We start from the raw sequence: 19,316 nt of genomic DNA, 5'->3' as shown, positions 1-19,316 counted from the left end.
GTGCCGGGAAGAGAAGACTGGCAAGGGACGTGGAAGGTGCCCATGGGGCTCACACAGCAGGCGGAGGAGCCTGCACTTTTGTCTAAAGGAACAGGGAGCCATGGAAAGTGTTTGAGCAGTCTAGTGGCGTGATCAAGCCCCGGGAGAGGATGGATTGTTTCTAAAAGAAGGAAGCTTGAGGCAGGGAGGCTGGTTAGAAGGTTATTGCAATAGTTCTACAGAAGGAGAGATGAAGGCTTGAACCAGGCTGGAGGCAAAGGGAGGGAAGGTGGAGGAGGAGGCAGGGGCTTTAGGGAGGTAGGTGGTATGTGGGGGGCTTCACATTTCTCCACCCTGGATGTGGTGTGTGAGGGTCAAAGCGAGTACTGTGCCCTGATCCACTCACTGCTCTGCTCAAAACCAACGCCTTCTTGGAGGATGGGAGGCTGTGAGCACTGAAACAGCCTGCCAGTCCCAGAGGGTGCGGTGGCACAGTGCCCACACCAGCCGGCACCAGCCGCCCTGGCTGGGGGGCTTTCCTTCTGGAACCCACAGGGCTCCGCGCTGGCCTCCTGCCAGGCCTGAGGGAGATGGAACACACCCTCTTCCTGCTCGTTTTCAAAGACAGGGGTGGAATAGCGGCAGCGTGCCGGAGCCAGCTCCACTTGGGCTCACATCACAGCTCGGGTGCTGACAGGCTGTGTGTTTGGGCAACTTGCCCAGTCTCCCTGAACCTCAGCCTGTGCATGTGTGAAATGGGGATCATGGTGCTCAGCCCACGGGGTGTTGTGAGAGAGGATTAATAAGGACACAGGTGTAAAGTTCTTAGCTCAGTACTTGGCCACTCTTTCAATTTACAAGACACGGTGACAGACTGGCGTGACGGGGTGGGGAGAGCAGGGCCGTGTTGCCTGTAAAGGAGATGGAGCCCTGGGAGGTGGTCAAGATGGTGAGTTCTGTCTTGAGTGTGTCGGCTCTGAGGGGTTCGGCGGGGATCCCAGGAGGATACCCTGCAGGAATTGGGCGATGCAGGGGGTCTTCGAGCAGTGGGGTTCACAGGAACCACCCTTACTAGCTAGCTTGGAATCAGTTTTTCAAAACCCCAGCGTCACTGCAGGTGGTCCCAGTGTGGTGTTGGGGAGCGGGGTTAGTAGGGCCAGCCTGGCCTTGGTCCTCAGCGCCTCCTGCCCAGAGGCTGGCCTCACCTCTGCCCAGGGCCCCACTGGGTCTTGGCCCCGCGCAGGCTCCAGAGAAGAGAGAGCCCTGGATTTGGGATCAGTGACATGATATCCGCCCTGGCTCTGCCCCTTCCCTTTCAGGGTGACCTGAGCAGGTGTGGGCTCTCTGGGGGGGCAACATCCTCATCCATAAAGTGGGCATGGTTGTTGGGAGGATCCGTGAGATGAGGGCTGGGAAAGCCTCCCACAGGTGCCTGGCTCATAGGGGCTCTTGGCAAGTGTTTGGTGAATGAATGAAGGGAAAGCCGGGCGGGGGCCAGAGAGGGGTGGTGGGAGGCAGCCCTGAGGAGAGGCCAGGGGACAGGGAGGGCGGCGAGGGGCTCGGGTAGACCTTGGATCAACTCCTGGCTCTGCCACTTGCTTCCAGGTGTCATCCTCACTGCCGAAGTGTGTGGGTGGTGGAGACAGGAGCTTGGGCTTAGGGGCCGCCCTCGTGCCTACCTTACCACGTGGTGATGGGTCTAGAGGGATAAATAGCACCAGGGACACACAGAGTGCCTAGGAACATGCATTCCTCCTTTAGTAAGTACGGTAGGCAGTTAGGGCAAAATTACCCCCAAAAGGCCGTCCCCAAATGCCTTTATTTCCCCAACTATGGCACTGTAAAGAGAAGTGGGTGGGGGAGCTTCTGAAGGCCGGGCTTTCTCGCTGCCCTGGCTGCCTGTCACGTATTCCTTTGCTCTGTCCTCTCCAGAAATGTGAGCCAGCCCTGTAGACGCTGGCTGCAGCCACCTAAGGGCAGCAGTGCACCACGGCTGGGGAGGGGCCGTGGAGGAGCAGCTTGCTCCCAAGCGCACAGTGCGGGGGTGTGTTGTCTGTAGAGAATGTAAAAAAATAAGTGAAAGTAAAGAAAACCAGCTAAAAGTCCTTTGAGTACCACCATCACTGCTCAATAAGGTCAGTGATAAACTCTTCCCCCTCTAGGGCCAGATGCTCCCACCCCATGCCCTTGGTATTCCCTGCCTAGAGGTCCTCCGGAAAAGAGCCTTGTAACTGTCAGTTCCAGGTGGGGAACTCATGGAGCCGTGGCCGAGGAAGCAGAGATGATCTGGAGAATGAGGCATTTATGATTGCAGTGGCAGCTCAGATTTGGGGCCCAGGAGACCTCGCCGGGAAGCGAGGGGAGAGAAGGGCGTGGGGAGATGCGGGCAGTGGAGGTGCCGGCTGTGAGCTCAGGCTGGGGAGGCATTGTCTAGGCCCTTTGGACGTGGGCATGGAGAGGGTGTGTTCCATTTCCCTAGGGCCTGGCAGGAAGCCAGCGCTGAGCCCTGTGGGTTCCAGAAGGAAAGCCCCCCAGCCAGGGCGGCTGGTGCCAGCAGGTGTGGGTACTGTGCCACCCTGCTCTGTGAGACTGGCAGACTTCTCCCCATCCTCCAAGGAGGGACTGGTCCTTCATCTGGGGTGGGGAGGGGCCAGGGCTGCCCTGGGGCTCGGGGAGCTGGGAGGGTTTGGGGAAGATGGGAGACATGCTGGGATTCACATTTCTCCACCTGGCAGAACAGGATGTGCATGAGGGTCAAAATGAGCACTTTTAGGGTTTAATGACGATGATTTAACAGGTTTCCTTGCAGGGCTGTGGGAGGGGCCCATTGTGGAAGGATTGTGGGAGCATCTCTCCAGTCTGGAGAGCCTCAGTCGATGTACAAGGGAGGAAAGTGTGTCCCTGGTGTTGGATGAGGCCCAGGGCCCAGGGCAGTGTGTGCTTGGGATCTGGCAGTGCTTGGCCCCTTTTCTGTATGAACCTCTTGCCAGGGATCCGCAAGGCCTGGGTGTGTTTTGGAACCAGATACATTTGGTCTCTGCTGTATCTGAAGCAGATGTGCATTAGTCCAGATGGGCCTCTGTGGTCCTGTGTCATGGGGCCCCTGCAGTGAGGAGAGCCCAGACCTTTGAGACTTGGGGGCATGAGGGTCCCTCTTCTGGATCTGCTCCCCAAAGCAAGTGCGTCTGGTTCCATTTGGAGCCCATTTGGAACCAGTGAGTGGGCTTATGTGTGGCTGTCTGTGGCTTCTGGGGCTGAGCAGCCAGGCTAAGCTTAGCCCATACGCACTTCCCAGAAACTCATGGCACCATCACAGTATTGGCTGGGTATTGAGGAGTTGGCAAGATGTAGTGTAGGAACAGCAAACAGGTTTTATCTGGGCAACTGGTACTAGCCGCCAGAAGGGCTGTGTTGAGAAGGATCCTGAGGTGCAATCTGAGCTTGGTGGGAAGAGTGCTGTGACTGATTTGTGATGTCTATCCTGGGCAAGGAAGCATGGAGGAGTGGCAAGGTATTTGCCATCCCTGGTATGGAGGAAAGACAGCCTGTGTTTGCTTTTTGGTGAGTAAATTTTACCTCTCTGGGCCCCAGCTTCCTCGTCTCTAAAATGGGAGTAAAAATGTCTCCCTTCCAACCGGATAGACTTATTGTGGAAATTGAGTAAGAGAGTGGAGTGAAAGTACTGCGTAAAATATAAAAAAGTGATACAGGTGAAGAGTGGGGGTTTTGTTGTTACCGAGTCACCCAGGACCCCAAATGACCTAATAATAGTAGTGTCTGTAGTCACTAGTTTCTCTGGCGCACTGGACTAGACCACTCTGTGGTCTGTGCAAGAGCCATGACTGACAGGACGGGTGATCTGTACAGTGCCTGGCACCCACGCCCTTTATACACTCTTGGCCAAGGTGTCAACAAAGTGTTTGGTCATGTGTCCAATTGGAAGTCACTTCATTTCTCTCACTGACCTTCTCCCCAACTTAAGATTTAGAGACTGTTTTTATGTTTAGTGAGAAAAGGACAGAAAACCTCTCCCCTTGACTCTTACACTCCATTAAAGATAGCAAAATTGCTTTATAAAGTCTGAAAGCCTGACAGGAGCACGTACTAATAATGCATGAATTATGCAAATCTGTGTAGTCACTTGATTTGCATAATGGAGGGACTGGAGGAGGGCTGAGGAGGGGAAAGAGTGGGAGTGAGAGCGCCCGCCCAGATCTGTGCGTAACGGGGGACACCCATTCTCTCCTCCTTCCCCAGCCGCTCCTGGTCCTGAGGGGGACTGTCAGCCTTTCCCAGCTGGCCCTGTGTCTGTCCTTCTGCCGCCTGGCTGCATGGCCATCCCTCCCCCTCACAGGGGTGTCACCGAGGCAGGGGCACACTGCCCTGTGCTCCCCTCTCATGTGGAACTGGCTTCATTAAATCTCACAGCAGCCCATCCGTGTACAGACAACTTTCCCCGGGAAGTCCCCCGGGTCATTATTTCTCCAAACTGTTCTGTCTCTCAGAGGTCGTGGGACTGCCATCTGGAGCTGTAACCATTGACAAGTGCCTTTTGCTTCGGCTCTCTGGGAAGTGAGGGTGAGAAGGCATCTGGAGGAGAGAACTCACCTGACCTCCCTGGTTTCTGATCATTGCTTTGAAGGGTTTGGGCCTCTGGTTGCCAAGTGGGCTCCATCTTCTGCTTTTCCCTCCTGCCCTCCCTGAGCCCTTGCTAATCTTTGACTTCAGCTTTGATGAGGGCTGAGGTTGGGACTGAGGGTACCTGAGGTCTGGCTCCTGTGGGTGCTGCCTGGAAGCGTGGGCAGCTGGGGGGCTCAGACAGAAGGGGTGTGGGTATCAGCTGCAGAGGTGGGGCGGTGCGAGGGGCCGGGCGGGGGGCTTCTCCAGGAAGTACTCACACTTCTTGTTCTGGGGAAGGAGGACGTTCTGCATGGTGGCTGCAGAGACCAGCCCTGGCTGGGGAGTGGGTAGGGGTATCTAGCTTCTGGAAGGTCTGAGCAGCCTGTGAAGGCTGCCAACAGGCTGGGTTCAGCTCAGTTCAACATACTTATTGCGTGCCTGGCTCTGTGGGCCAGGGCTTGTGTTAGGTGCTAGAACCATGGAGATGAAAAAAGCACTTGTAGCTCTTACTGAGCTCCTACCCTAGGTATAGGCTCTGTGCTAAGCCCCTTGTTTACATGTGTCATCTCATTTAATATTTACAACAACTTGATGAAATCACTGCTCTTATTTCCCCGTTGTATGATGAGTAAGTTGAGGCTTGGTCACAGGGCCAGTAAGTGGCAAAGCAAGGCTTGAGCCAGGTCCTTTGACTCTGTAGCCCATTCTCCTGACTACGATGCTTTGCTGCCTCTGTAGACGCCTACCCAGACCCCTCCCTCGAGGGTCTTATGGTAACAGAGGTGTAAGCAGATGATGGGTAGGGTGAAGTATGGTCAATGCAAGGAGAGAGGTTTGAGCCAAGAACAGAAGTAGCACAGAGCATTTAATTATGTCAGGGAGGGCCAGGGAAGGCTTGGAGAAGGGGTGGCCCCTGAATAAACCACAGAGGGGAAACCAGATTCTATCTGGCACTTGAGTCAGTGGACTGTGGTGGAGAGTCGGGGGGGCTTTCAGGTGAGCAGGGCAATTCCAGATGCTCTCAGCCCCCTCCTGAGCAACTTGCAGGGTGGGACTGGGTGAGGGGGAGCTGACAGATTTCAGGGGATCATGGCTGGGACAGGCAGGTGTGGGGTACTGCCCCACGGGCTCCTTTCCCATATGTTCAGCAGCTGTGCTGACCTCCCTGGCCTGGCCACACAGCCCTGAGAGCCGGGGGGTGTCTGTGGGTGCCTGAACTGTGTATGGACTCTGCTTGCCTGGGGTGAGGCCTCAGCTGGTCACATACCCACACCCACTCAGGCCTGAGCATGGGGCCGCCATCAAAGCAGCCCTGGGAATTCTTTGCGCTATGGCACACAGGGCTGAAAGGACCTCTGTCACACAGAGGAGGGGTCAGAGGTTCAGAGGGGAAGTAACTTCCCCAAGTCCAACAGCCGGTGAAGAAGCAGATCAACCCCAGGTTCTCGGGTCTGAGCACTAGCCCCTCCCCTGCTGGCTCCCCAGGGCTCCCACCCTTTCCAGGCTTTGTGTGCCCTGCTTAGCACCCGCTGTCCTGTACTCACGCACCCACACACATGCACTCTTGCTGTGTTTCCCTCGTGCCTGGCCATCCTCTTGGGATCCTCTTAGGCCAGGGCTTTGTTCTGGAGAGAATTCAAGTGGATGAGGAAGGAGCAGAACCTACTAATTACATTACTCCCTGAGAGGCCCCTCACACACACTCAGCCCACTCTGCCCCGCCCCGCCTGCCCGTGGTGTCCTTGCTCCTGCCCTGGGGTTGCTCTGGAGCGGGGAGACCAGTACCTGGTAGATCTGAAAGACTTTCTGTAGGAAGTTTGGAGTGAGGGGGCCTCCAGACTGGAATCACAGAGGTGTGAGCTGGAATCCTGACTCCATCACCTACAAGCTGTGTGACTTTAGGCAAGTGACTTAATTTCCTTGAGTGTCAATTTCCTCATTAAGAAAATGGGAGTAATAATACCTTTGTGGTTCCCAAACTTTGCTACATTTTGGAATCACCTGGGAATCTTTAAATAGTGCTAATAATGTCTGATTTCCAGCTTTCTACCTTCTGATTTCATTGGTTTGGGGTGCAACCTGGTATCCGGAGTTGCAAAAACTTTCCAGGTGATACTGAGCTGCAAAGTTGGGAACCACGTCATAGAGTTTGGGGGGGATTAAAGGAGATCATGCAGACATGTGGGGAAGACTCAGTCAATGGAGGTGATTATTTTTTAATTCAGTTCCCTGCCTGTCACGCCATTTATTGTGGGATCTGAAGGGAGAAGGACGGTTTTCATTTCTTCTCCATGGTGGGTTTGCCTTGAGTGCTGACCCTGAAGTGGCTGACTGTGGCCCATCTGGACTAGAAAAGCCCTTCCTTCTTTTCCCCCTCTCAGGTTAAACCAGAAACTGTCGCTGCAGCCCTAGGGCAGGCCTCCGTCTTCCTGACAGTCTCCAGGGAGTTCATGATCAGAACAGGATGTCTGAGAGGGAAGCTGGAAGGAGCGGGGGTTGATGGCACATGACCAGGGCTCCATGAGTCTCTTCCTGGTGGCTTTGCAGATGGAAGGGCTGGTCCCCACGCAGGTCTCTAGGAGACAGAGGGCCAAGATGCTGACATGTGGTACGCTAAGTCTGGATGTGGTGGTCTGATCTGGGGTGGGGCTGGGCTCAGGGGAGGGTGTCCATGGGGACAGAGTTGGGGAGGGGCCCCTTCCTTGATACCCTCTACTCTGCTCCTTGGCACCATTGGAGGCTCGGCAGACCTGAAGTGGAGGCTGTGAAGGAAGACACATTTCCCTAGATTCCTCAGCTGTTCTGACAGGAAGTTGTGCATCACTGGGCTGACAGGAAGGAAATGGCTCTGCTATTTGGAGAGAAATAGAGGATTCTGACTGGGGCTGAGGAAAAAGGTGTTTGCTTGTAGAAGCTGTTTTGTTCCAATATAGGGACTCTTTCTCCCCTCAGGCGCTTGCTCCCTGTTTATTTTCCTTTGAATGACAAAGGTTGAATTTAGCTAATGAGGAGCTGAGAGAGGGAAGTGAGAGGGGGTCCTGTGAGATTTCAGGAGGTGGAGAGTCTTCGCAGGACGTGCATCCTTCTGCTTTTAATCTGTGTTTCTTACCCAGCTTCCTGCTTCGGGGAGCTGGAAGGCAACAGAGCATTTTGTGATCTCACACACCACTCTCTCCTCCATCCACAAACCATACCTTGGCAAATGCCTTTGATTTCTATTTCTTTTTACCACCCGCAAAAAACACAGTGAATCTTTTAATAGCGCGAGGCCTTTTGGATCACTAACCAGTCGGTCGCCAAATCCTATCCATCTGAGTGCCTAAAGTGCACTCAGAATAGACACTTTTAATAAAATACATTCCCTTTAAGCCAGGGTAAACCTGTGAAATTTGTACATTTCTTTGAGAGCATCTCTACAAATTTTACAGTATTGAAATCGCCACCCAGTGACCTTTCAGGAAGTACTAGATAAATTATAAGAGACAAATAGACAGACCAAAAGGAGAAGGACAATTTCCAGTGCCTTTCCTGCCAGGTTCTCAGGTTGAGTCTTAGAAATCCCTGGCTTCCCGTGTACCCCTCCTCAGCCTTGTGGCGGCCCCTGCCCGCCTGCCTCTCTCCGTGCCTGCCCGTCCGGGTGTCCTCTGAGATGTTTGCAGCTCTTCGAGGCAGCTCTGGTATGTGGCTCCTGGCACCTATTCCTGTCTGTGTTTGCCTCTGCGCTCCATTATTCAAAATGTTTCCACTGGTGGCCAGAACCCCCAGAAATGCCCTTGGGGCTGGCCGAGGGCTGCTTTGGAAAGGCTCAGATTCTCTGCCAGCCGGGGCTGCCCCATGCATGTGGCAGGGAGTCCTCGGCCTTGCCAAGTGAGAGCCAGGCTGGGGTCCAAGCCCAGCCAACCCTCCCAGTGGTCCGAGGCCAGCCCTTGGTCACCTGTGCGTGGTTTGTCCACTTTGTGGATCTCCTCACCCCCGCCCCTAGGTCAGGTCCCCGCTGTCGTCTCTCCAAGTTGGGCACCTTCCTTCCCTACCAGTTGGTGGTGCTCAGGGGATGTAAACCAGGTATAATATGCTGTTCATACTTTGTGTAGGGAAAATAGAATTTGGAAGGCTAATGGCCTATCACGTCACATCACTTAGAGCCCCTGAGGGGTCTTCTGGAGACTCGCTGCTCCTTTGGGCTCTGGGATCTGCTCCCCCTGCAAAGCAGGTACCCAGAGACTTGGAGCCGTGCTGTGGGGTGGTGTCGCACAGCTGCGCCCTGCTGCCAGGGGACTGCTAATTGCAGAGTCCTTGATGGCAGTGGCCACACGTTGACATGCTCGTTTCATGGAAAAGTGAACTCAGTAACCAGTCTGGCTGCTTTGCCATCACTGTTCAGTGACCTGTGTTCACATAAGCTGCAGGCGTTACTCAGGGCCTCTGGATCTCCGTTGCTCTTTTCCCCGCAGAGATACCACCTCACATGACTCCTGGTTGTGGCGAGACCCCACTGCCCTCCCACGTGGGGAGGAGGGGAGATCAGAGCGAAAATCGGGGGTTGAGTATTCTGAGTGCTGCTGGTCCTTCTGGAGGTTAAGTAGCTTCATGAGGAACATAAACAAGGCGCTATCAGTGCTGCCCAGGGGTTCACTCACTCCTTAATTTGATAATTAATTCTGCAAACATTAATGGAGTTTTTCTCACATACTGGGCACTCTTCTAGGTGCTGGGGGTCAGGGAGAAACCGGAGGATGAAAAAGACCTTGTTTCCACACTCAAAGAGCTCACAGCCCAGTAAACAGATACTTCATGCACTTAGATTGTTTCCCAGAGAGGCCTGATGTCCAGCAGAGGTAGCACAGAAGAGGAGGTGGCTCGGGAGGGTGGGGCAGTGGGAGTAGTGAGAGCGTATTCGGGTCTAGGTTGACTAGGAATGCGATAGGCCAAGAGAGGAAGGTCACTCCTGGCCCAGGAAACACGTGCAAAGACCCAGAGACATGAAAGTGCAGAGCATTTTGGAGGAGTGTGAATAAAGACAAAATATGGCTCGAGTCTATGGTGTGATGGGGCTGGAGAGGTAGGCAAGGGTCAGATCATGCAGGTGCCTTGCTTAAGGGGTTCACCTCTATCCTAGAGGCCGTGGGGAGCCACAGAAGGGTTTTAGGCAGAGGGGTGGCACAGTTTGTATGTTTTTAAAAATTTAGGTCTTTTTAAAAAATTTAAATTAAAATTTTTTTATTATTGAAATATAGTTGATGTACAATATTATATGTAACAGGTGTACAATATAGTGATTCACAATTTTTAAAGGTTATGCTCCAGTTATAGTTATTATAAAATATTGGCTATATTCCCCATTTTGTACAATATATCCTTGTAACTTATTTTATACGTGGTAGTTTGTACCTCTACTACCTCTGTTAATCCCCTACCCCTATATTGCCCCTCCCCCTTCCCTCTCTCCCCTGGTAACCACTAGTTTGTTCTCTACATCTGTGAGTCTGCTGCTTTTTTGTTATATTCACTAGTTTGTTATATTTTTTAGATTCCATGTATAAGTGATATCATACAGTATTTGTCTTTCTCTGTCTGGCTTATTTCACTTAGCATAATACTCTCCAAGTCCATCCATGTTGCTGCAAATGGCAAAATTTCACTCTTTTTTTATGGCTGAGTAGTATTCCTTTGTGTGTGTGTGTGTGTATATACAGATATAGATATAGATATAGATATACAGATATAGATATAGATAGATAGATAGTTGCTTCCGTATCTTGGCAATTGTAAATAATGCTGCGGTGAACATTGGGTGCATGTATCTTTTCGAATTAGTGTTTTTGTTTTTTTCAGATATAGACCCAGGAGTGGAATTGCTGGGTCATATGGTAGTTCTGTTTTTAGTTTTTTGAGAAACCGTCATACTGATTTTCACAGTGGCTGCACCAACTTACATTCCCACCAACAGTGTACAACGGTTCCCTTTTCTCCATATCCTTGCCGACATTTGTTATTTGTAGACTTTTTGATGATGGCCATCCTCACAAGTGTGAGGTGATATCTCATTGTGGTTTTGATTTGCATTTCTCTGATGATTAGGGATGTTGGGCATCTTTTCATGTACCTGTTGGCCATCTGCATTTCCTCTTTGGAAAAATGTCTGTTCAGTTCTTCTGCCCATTTTTTTTTTTTTTTAGTTTTCTGTTGCCTTTAATTAACATCTAAATAGATGCCGTATTCTTCTATAATTACAATATGGAAATGTCTGTGAATAAAATAGATAAATTTTTTGTCACATGCCTAGGAAAGAATGGTGGCAGTAAGATTCATCCAAGGTTTTAGCAGCAACATCTACACAGCCAGGGCATGGTCAGTGTTTGGGGACAGAGGTAAATATCTGCAATCCGTGCATACCTTTTTTTTTTTTTTTAATTTGTTTATTTTATTTATTTTTGGCTGTGTTGGGTCTTCATTGCTACGCGTGGTCTTTCTCTAGTTGTGGTGAGCGGGGGCTACTCTTCGTTGCAGTGCATGGGCTTCTTATTGTGGTGGCTTCTCTCGTTGTGGAGCACGGGCTCTAGAGCACAGGCTCAGTAGTTGTGGTGCACAGGCTTAGTTGCTCCATGGCATGTGGGATCTTCCCGGACCAGGGCTCGAACCCGTGTTCCCTGCGTTGGCAGGCAGATTCTCCACCTCTGCGCCACCAGGGAAGCCCCGTGCATACCTTTGATTCCTTCTTTTAATGGCTGATTTACCATCTGGTGCTGTTGGACCATTCTCTTCTCCTTAAATTCTTCCAATTCAATTTGAATTTCATACATTGCCCCACAGCCTCCTGAAATGTCAGTGACTTTGATAGCTGTAGCTCGAGGAAACTTTTCTTTGAGAATTTGGGTCACTTTGAGCTCCCCCTCAGTCTGCGAGGCAAACATGTGCTGAGCACAGTGGAGAAGAGGAAGGCGGCGGGTTCCGCTGAGCAGGGGCGCGGCCGCGGCCTGGCTCCACGCTTCCATGACCGGCCAATGTGGCCCGCCGTCCTTCTGCCCATTTTTTTTTTTAATTTAATTAAGTTATTTTTTATACAGCAGGTTCTTATTAGTTATCTATTTTATACATATTAGTGTATATATGTCAATCCCAATCTCCCAATTCATCCCACCACCACCACCCCACACCCCACTTTCCCCCTTTGGTGTCCATACGTTTGTTCTTTACATCTGTGCCTCTATTTCTGTCCTGCAAACCAGTTCATCTGTACTATTTTTCCAGATTCCACATATATGTGTTAATATACGATATTTGTTTTCTCTTTCTGACTTACTTCACTCTGTATGACAGCCTCTAGGTCCATCCACATCTCTACAAATGACCCGATTTCGTTCCTTTTTATGGCTGAGTAATAGTCCCTTGTATATATGTACCACATCTTCTTTATCCATTCATCTGTCGATGCCCTCTGCCCATTTTTTAATCGAGTTGTTTGGTTTTTTGATGTTGAGTTGCATGAGCTGTTTATATATGTTGGATGTTAACCCCTTATCGGTCATATCGTTTACAAATAATTTAAATATTTTAAATTTAAATTTAAAAATATTTTAAATATTTTAAATATTTTAAATATCTCCCATTCAGCACAGTTTGTGTTTTATATTAACTGCTGTGGAGTCTACATGGTGTGGCAGAAGGAGCCCTGGAGTAGGGGGTCTAGGGAGCTAGATTCTAGATCTGGCCCAGCAGCTGATTGACCTCAGCCAGGTCTAGGCTTCAGTGTCCTGGTTTGTCAGATGAGAAGACTCCAAGAACTGTCCCAGCTCTGACACTCTCCACACCCATGACCACCTCTGTTTTTGGCTCCCACGCCTTTTCTTCTGTACTTGTCTCTCTACCTCTGGCCGCCTGACCCATGTCTCCTGGCTGTCCCACCTTGCTCGGCAGCTGGTGGCAGCTGGAGGGAGAGGGGTGAGTTCTCCAGGAAGAACGTGCACTTCTGACCCTCATAGCTCACAGTTGCCTGGTGTTTTCCAGCCCTGCGGGAATACCTTCTCTCCGCGCCCTCCCCGCGCCCCCCACCCCTGCCCCAGCCCACCTGGCTCCCCACGACTCACAGTCCTGGGCCCAGCTGGGTTTCTTCAATGAAGCAATTCATTCCCCTGGGCCTAACCCTTCCCCACGCCCCCAGTCCGCCTGGCCCCAAATGACAAGAGGCAGCTGATTTGGACTCACCGCCCGGAAGCCAGGGACATCTGCATGGAGAGATGTCAGTGCCTTTGGCCTGTACAGTCTTTTTCCTTTGCTTTGACCCGGGTTTTAAAAGCTTAGCAAGTCATCAGCTGCAGTGGTTGTCCGGGAGCAACAGCATTTGCTCTTCCTGCTCAGGGACCCCCAAGCCACTTCTGCAGAATTGAAAACGGCTGTGGCTGGAAAGACAGGTTTCCCTCACAAGCATCATTTGTTCCACCGCCTTTGCAGGGTTATCGCTCTGATCCTAGAGCGTCTCCAGGCTGAGGAGCCCCGGGGGACAGCTTGGCTGCAGTTTCTCTTTTCCTAGGTCTTTGATCACAGCTGTTATATTTAAAGGCTTAAACAATGGGTTCTAAACAAATAAGTATCTGTTTAGTCAGTGGAATGAGAAATTTAAAGGTGACTCAGACTCCCCTCCCCCGCCCCCAATTCTAAGTGCTATTTACTACCTGAATGATGAGACCTGTAATGGAATCATTTTGCTTGATTCTCCTCTCCTTGGGAATTTGGCATGGTATTTCATTCATTCACTCACTCATTCATTCATTCGAGTGCTTATTGAGTATCCACTACTATGGCCAGGCCCTGTGTGAAGTGATGGGGAGAGAGAGACAAATAGGACCCAGACCCTGCCACAAAGCAGCCTAGAGTCTGGGGTGACTACCCAGTGGGAGCCCAGGGGCTCCAGCACAGTGAGTTCCATTCAGACGTAGAAACTCTAGCTGACAGTCTTAAACCCTGTTTCTGGAAAACAGGGAAATAGAAATAATGCAAGAGGGAAGAAATGTGGGTGAGGAGAGTGAGATGAGGGCGGAGGAAAGAGAGAGATGGAAGAAAGAAAGCAGCAAACTTTCCCACGAGAGACTGCAGACGGCCCCCCAGTTCCCTGCGGCAGCTCACAGCCACGGGCAGCAAGAACCCAGCAGAGGGGAAGGCCCTCCGCTCCCTCTCAGCTCGGCCCTGGCAAGCTGGGTCATAGGCAGGGCACTCCCTGCTTGGTGCCTCAGTTCCCCCATCTGTAAAATGGGGCTTTGGACGGTGGGATCTCGGAGATCTTTGAACTAGCGTTCTGTGACCGGTGCAGGGCATAGTAGATATGGGGCAGGAGCCCAAATAAAGGCTCTGGAAGTAGAAGGAAGTGTTCCCCTGGCTTCTCTCATCTCAACACTGAGACACCCTTAGGTGTCTGGGGCCTGTGGGTGTCCTGCCATCCCCTCGCTAGCAAGAGGTGCCTTCTGGCTACTCTCCCTGCTGAACAGTGGAAGAAGGAAGGTTCTGGGTCTCCATGTTTGTATATTGTTCTGGTGTGGACATTTTCTTCTTGGAGTTTCTTATCTTCTTCTTTCTGACAGTAAGGCCGCTTGAATTGCTCCAGGTACAGGGTGACTCTGCATGACGAGCATGCAGCATCTGATGCTTTGGACTGACTCCTTGGCAGGCCTGCCTCTGGATGCCCTCAGATGCTGACCCAAATGCCTCGCCCTGGGGCCGGGTCAGACTACTGAAGCCCAAGGGTCACATTCCGAAGGGTTCCGGTGCAGGTCACACTCATTGATTGCTAAAGAAAACAATGTTTTGGCAATACGGTGTTCGAAGAATTGGGGTTCCTAGCTGTGTGACCTTGGGTAATTGCTTAAATATTTCCAAGTCTCAGTTTTCCCATCTGTGGGATGGGAGTGGCTCTCCCTACCTCTCAGAGATCAAATAGGAAACTGCAAGAAAGTGCCTCGTAAGCGGGGAGGCTCTAAACTGACATCCACAGGGCAATGATTCAGTAGCAAATATATTCAGCCTTTTCCATGGTTACAGCCTCTTCTGTGCTGAGTAATTCAAGCCACAAAGGGTTAAGCCAGCTAGGCACGTGACTGAGATTGTCCATAATTGATGGAATAAACCTTAAAGGAGTGACGTATAATTGCAGTTAATCCAGGCACTGTGACACTGCCCTGCTAAAAACTGTCTACTAATAATTACTTTGATCTAACAAAATGATGCCTGTCTGTGAGCCTGGTAGCAGGGACCCTGGCCAAGGGTCTGCAGCACTGAGCACCACCCCTGCCACTGGACAAGGTGGGTGTGGGAGCTGGGAGACATGGAGGCCAGAGGGCAGGGAGGGGGCCCCCAGTTCTCTCAGACCCTAAAGCAGCAAATGCTACATATGTAGAGTGATCGTGTGATTCACTCTACATATTCACTGTCTAAATGGGGACACTTTTGAGAGTATGATATTAATAATTGCTACTCATATTAATAATTATGCTAGACAACAGACATAAGCTGGTCTCCCCAGAGCAAACCTGGATGTGTATGGTCCACATGTGCATAGACTGTTTTGAGCTTCTGGGAATCCCTAGGTGGTTGAGCATTTCCACAGTTATGATTTGTCTTCACAATAACTCTGGAAGGAAGAAAGTATTTTTACTCTCATTTAATGGATAATAAAAATAGTGCTAGAGACAAACCATTCCAGCTGTGATCTTTGCCATGGCTTCCCTGGTGGGTGAGCCAATGCAGGTTGAGGACAGCTGGCCAGGATCAGGGAGCTCTGGGGCTGGGGAAACACGTGGTGCTCAGAGGGAGAGAACCAGCAGCTCAGGCTTCAGAAGAGCTGCAGCAAAGTGACCATACCCACGGAGAGTGCAGGGCACACTTCCCAACAGGGCCTTTGCCCGGGTCCTCTCCAATCCTGAACTCGGAATCAGAAGACTCCTCCCTTTACTAATCATGTGATCTCAGCTAATTGTGTGATCACTGTGTGCCTCAGTTTCCTCATTTGTCAAGTGGGGACAATAATTCCTTGTTGTAAGGATTAAGTGCGATCCTATATGAAAATGGGTGGGCTCAGAGACTGACATGTCATAGGTACTCAGTAAATCCTTGTAGAGTTTGAATCTGGAGAGAGTTCCCAGAAGCAGTATCCTTTAGGGAACCGTGGGGATCCTTCTGCCTTGAAACAGTTCTGACTTGGGCCAAGTAGGGTGGATGTGCTCCAGCCTTGAGATCGGGGTTGCCTCAAATTCTTGCAGGGAGGAGGTGGATAAGAGAAATACATGGGGGAATTGAGAGCTTCCTGACTCCCCTAAGCTGTGATGATCTACTGCATGCTCTGTGCGAGGTGGGGACTGCACCCAAGGAAGCTTCAGGCCTTGTGATTCCCTTGAAGCTCTGCACACACAAGCAGCCCACGTTGGCCGGCAGCCCTGGCCTTTTAGGCTCGAGGATGAACTTGCTCAGACATGGGCAGGAGACACTGCTCCTGTGGTGCCCTGTTGCTGGAAGTGATGGCACCTCAGAGCCAAAGGTAGGCGGGTTGGCAACAGTTTGGTGCCAGAGGGCTAGTGAGTGAGAAAGAGAGAGAGATAAAAGTGCCACGTTCAGCCTATTAATAGCCGTGTTTGGTCTCCACCACTTCTATCAACATCGTCCATCACATCCAAACAATCGAAAAGCTTGTGCCAAATGGCTAGGAGTTAACAACTCATGGCTGTGCTGAATTTCTGAAAAACAGTATTTCCACTTCTGATGCAGCTCTGAAATGCCAATTGTTCCATGCCAACTGGTTATTTTTCCAGACCATTTCCCTTTATTTATGTTTAAGCTTTTAGAGTTTTAGGCAAAAAGAAGATGGAGAACCTGGACCAGGTGATTATTATTTCTCCTGATTTGCCCTTGAGAGCCATAGAAGAAACGTTCATTCCCCAAACATGAACTGAGGACTTGCAGAGGGGTGGGAGAGGAATCAGACAGGGGTGCTGCCCCTTTCAGGAGTGTGCGACTGATGGGCAGGCAGAGTGGGGACGTGGGAAAAACACCGGCCCAGGCCTCAGAAGACTCAGGGCAAGATTAGCCCTTTCTGTTACTGCTGTGTGCCCTTGGCTAGGACAGAGCCCCTCTCTGGGCCCCCACTTCCTTGCCTGCAAAGTGGGGGAGTTGGACTAGACGGCCCAGGAGGCCCCTTCCAACTGAGTCTGTGCGTTGGGTTGGAGGACTTGCTGTCTCACGTTTACTGGCAGGAGTGCGGGTGTGGAAGTGGAAGGAGGGTGATGCCGTCCTCGGGCTGCTGCTCTGGGAAGCCTGGAAACGTGGCAGGGGAAACACAGGACAGGGCTGTTCCTTATCCGGGAAGCTCCAGCCTTCAGAGATGTCTGTGGAGCCTGCCAGGCGGTTGTTTTTCTCACCATATGTGATTTCTGGGCGTCTTAAAATTTTCACTTGGCCCAAACATTGCCAGGCTCAGGGGTTGATTGTTCCCTGCGAGGGGATGGAAGTGGTCTTGCCTCTGGGCACCAGGCTGGGAGTGGGCAGAGAAGTGGGCTGTGGAAACCTCTGATGAGGTTGGAAGGTATAGGTGGGATCATGGTGTTGCTTCTGCCACCGCAGCAGCCTCTGGTGCGGAGAGAGGCAGGGGCTGGAGGGTGAAAAGAGGGAAGAGAGCTTGGGGGGAGGGGGTGATGAGTCTGAGAGATGAAGGGTGGGGGTAGTCTGTAGGCCTTGCTTTGTGTCTTTAAAACCAACACATGCTTCTCTGTGGCTGTCAGGTGGTAAGAATTCTTATTTCAGATTCTATCCATCTGAAGATGCATTTACCCAGTTCATTGCAATTGGTTGACCACAGCTCCTGCAGAGAATCCAGGAGTCTGGTGTATGTCCTGGGGCAGGATGGGGAGAGAGAAGCCCAGTCCTGGGTCAAGCCCTGTCTGGGCTGGTTCGGTTCTAGCTGGGAACCCAGTGTGCACACACAGCCTTCTGCAGAGCAAAGTGATTTCCTGCTGTTTTATTGGTTTGGGGGCCAGATAGGTTTTAATAAGAGAAAAGAAAACAACTTCAAAGCAAGCCATCCAGAAAGCACAGTTATTTGTCTCCAACATTCTAGAACATTAAAAAAGGGGGGCCCCGCAAGTTGGAGGAAATATGGGGACCATGGTCTTGGTGAGGGTAGCAGTGGATATTTGCAAGGAGAACCCATCATGGTGATGGCAAACTGAGTAGCCTTCCGGCAGGGCTCTGCCACACCTGGGGGGTGAAGAAAGATTAAGTGGTTTTCTGTAATTGAGGACCCCCCAGGTTGCCAGGATGCATGTTGCGACTAGGACAAGAGACCTTTAGTATGTGCTTCTCCCAAGATGATGGCAGGGACTGGGACCTTCAGAATGCGATGCATAGTGACAGGTGTGCATTCATCAAAGCTGGAGAAGGCTGTATGGGCTTTTTGACACCACAAGAGTGATGTAATTGCTGACTGGCCAAGAGCGCTCACATTCCACAAGCAGAGGAGGATGAAAGGTAATCAGGAGCAGATTGTTTATTGGAGAAGGAAATAAAGTGGCTAGGTGAGAGGTTTGGAGTTGACTTCCAGGATAGGGATCTAGGCTTTTGGAGAACAGATAAATTTAGAGTTGTTATATCTTCAGAAACAGGGGAGACAGGGTGGGAAGGGATGCCTACCCCATGAGCATAAGCCTTGGGGACACAATACCCAGGTTCTAAGATTTGCTTCAACACAGGCTGGTGTTTGATAGGAGCCGAGCCAGACCCACTGGGCCTCAGTGTCCTCATGTAGAGTGAAGGGTGGGGATGAGCTGACCTCCAGGGGTGCCTCCAGGCCTGGGGTCTATATTTTTATTGGTATTTGTCTTGGGGAGGGGCTCACTTATTGAGGACTTTTGCATAGGCACATATGATGTCAAAATCAGAGTGAGGCTTCACAGAGGCATTTGTTTGTTTAGCTTTACTAGGGGCTAAGCACCTGAGAAAGCTGAAGCCAGATCTGTGAAAAAGTCAGAGCCTTTCCAACATAGAGATAGGCTGCCTTGATAGGAAGTGAGTTCCCTGTCCCTGGAGGTAATCAAGCAGAGACTGAATGACCATATGCCAGGAATCTTACAGAGGAGAGTCATGAGCCATTTAACTAGATGGCTTTTACATTTCCTTTTAACTCTAAGGAGCTCCACTGCTTATGCATATGACTAACTGTTCAACAGAGTCTCCTCAAGGCTATGATGTCAGCCCCAGCCTTCTGCACTTCTTTCTTGTGCCCTTAGAGCAGCAGTTCTCATCCCTGGCCTGCACATTTGAATCGCTGAAATTTTTTTTTTTTTTTTGAAATATTTTTTTAAATGTCAATGTCCAGGCCTCACCTGCAGAGATTTGATTTAATTATTCTGGGGTGGGGGTCAAGGTCCCTCAGTTCTAGAATGGCCTGGGCTGTTGGTGCCTGGTGGGCATCCTTCCCACCTGCATACTTCCTGATGGGGTGAGGAGACTCAACCCCCCTCTGGTTTCATTTTGCCTTGGTATATAGCTCAAACGTTTGACCCTTCCACATTCATTCACCCAACAAACATTTGTTAAGTGCTTATTTCATGTTGGAAGAGTCCTAGTAGGCCAGCTCTTGGCTACTTTAGGAGCAGCAAGCCCCAAACTGCCTTCAGAAAGACCTCATCATGTGTATTCCTACCTCCTACACTTAGCACAGTGCCTGGCACATGGCAAGTATA

The 19,316-nt window shown here is 50.9% G+C and overlaps 2 protein-coding genes across 5 annotated transcripts in view; one reads left to right on the top strand and one right to left on the bottom strand.

Annotated features, from left to right (window-relative positions):
* KCNN3 (potassium calcium-activated channel subfamily N member 3) overlaps nt 1-19,316 on the top strand; it is a 173,804-nt gene that overhangs the window by 23,935 nt on the left and 130,553 nt on the right. The gene's annotated exons all lie outside the window — the stretch shown is intronic.
* On the bottom strand, nt 10,917-11,591 carry LOC132351883 (bolA-like protein 3). Of its 2 annotated transcripts, XM_059901984.1 has the most exons (3): nt 11,408-11,591; nt 11,303-11,324; nt 10,917-10,992 (listed from the first exon to the last, which is right to left on the bottom strand). In XM_059901984.1, the coding sequence occupies exons 1-3, from the start codon at nt 11,589-11,591 to the stop codon at nt 10,917-10,919; spliced, it is 282 nt and encodes a 93-aa protein (XP_059757967.1). The 2 variants fall into 2 exon arrangements, with proteins under 2 accessions (XP_059757967.1, XP_059757962.1); XM_059901979.1 differs by having other exon boundaries at nt 10,949-10,992; nt 11,303-11,591.

The sequence above is a fragment of the Balaenoptera ricei genome, chromosome 1 (assembly GCF_028023285.1).
Source record: "Balaenoptera ricei isolate mBalRic1 chromosome 1, mBalRic1.hap2, whole genome shotgun sequence".
Taxonomy (NCBI): Eukaryota; Metazoa; Chordata; class Mammalia; order Artiodactyla; family Balaenopteridae; genus Balaenoptera; species Balaenoptera ricei.
The sequence above is the reverse complement of the archived record's forward strand: the minus strand, read 5'-3'. Positions and strand labels throughout refer to the sequence as shown.

Bases quoted from the DNA above. Each gene is read 5' to 3' on its own strand.
- LOC132351883 (XM_059901979.1), bottom strand. From the start codon at position 11,591: ATGGAAGCGTGGAGCCAGGCCGCGGCCGCGCCCCTGCTCAGCGGAACC. The intron at 10,993-11,302 runs GTATGCACGGGG...AAAAAAAAAAAG, and splicing joins ATTAAAAGAAGGAATCAAAG to GTATGCACGGATTGCAGATA.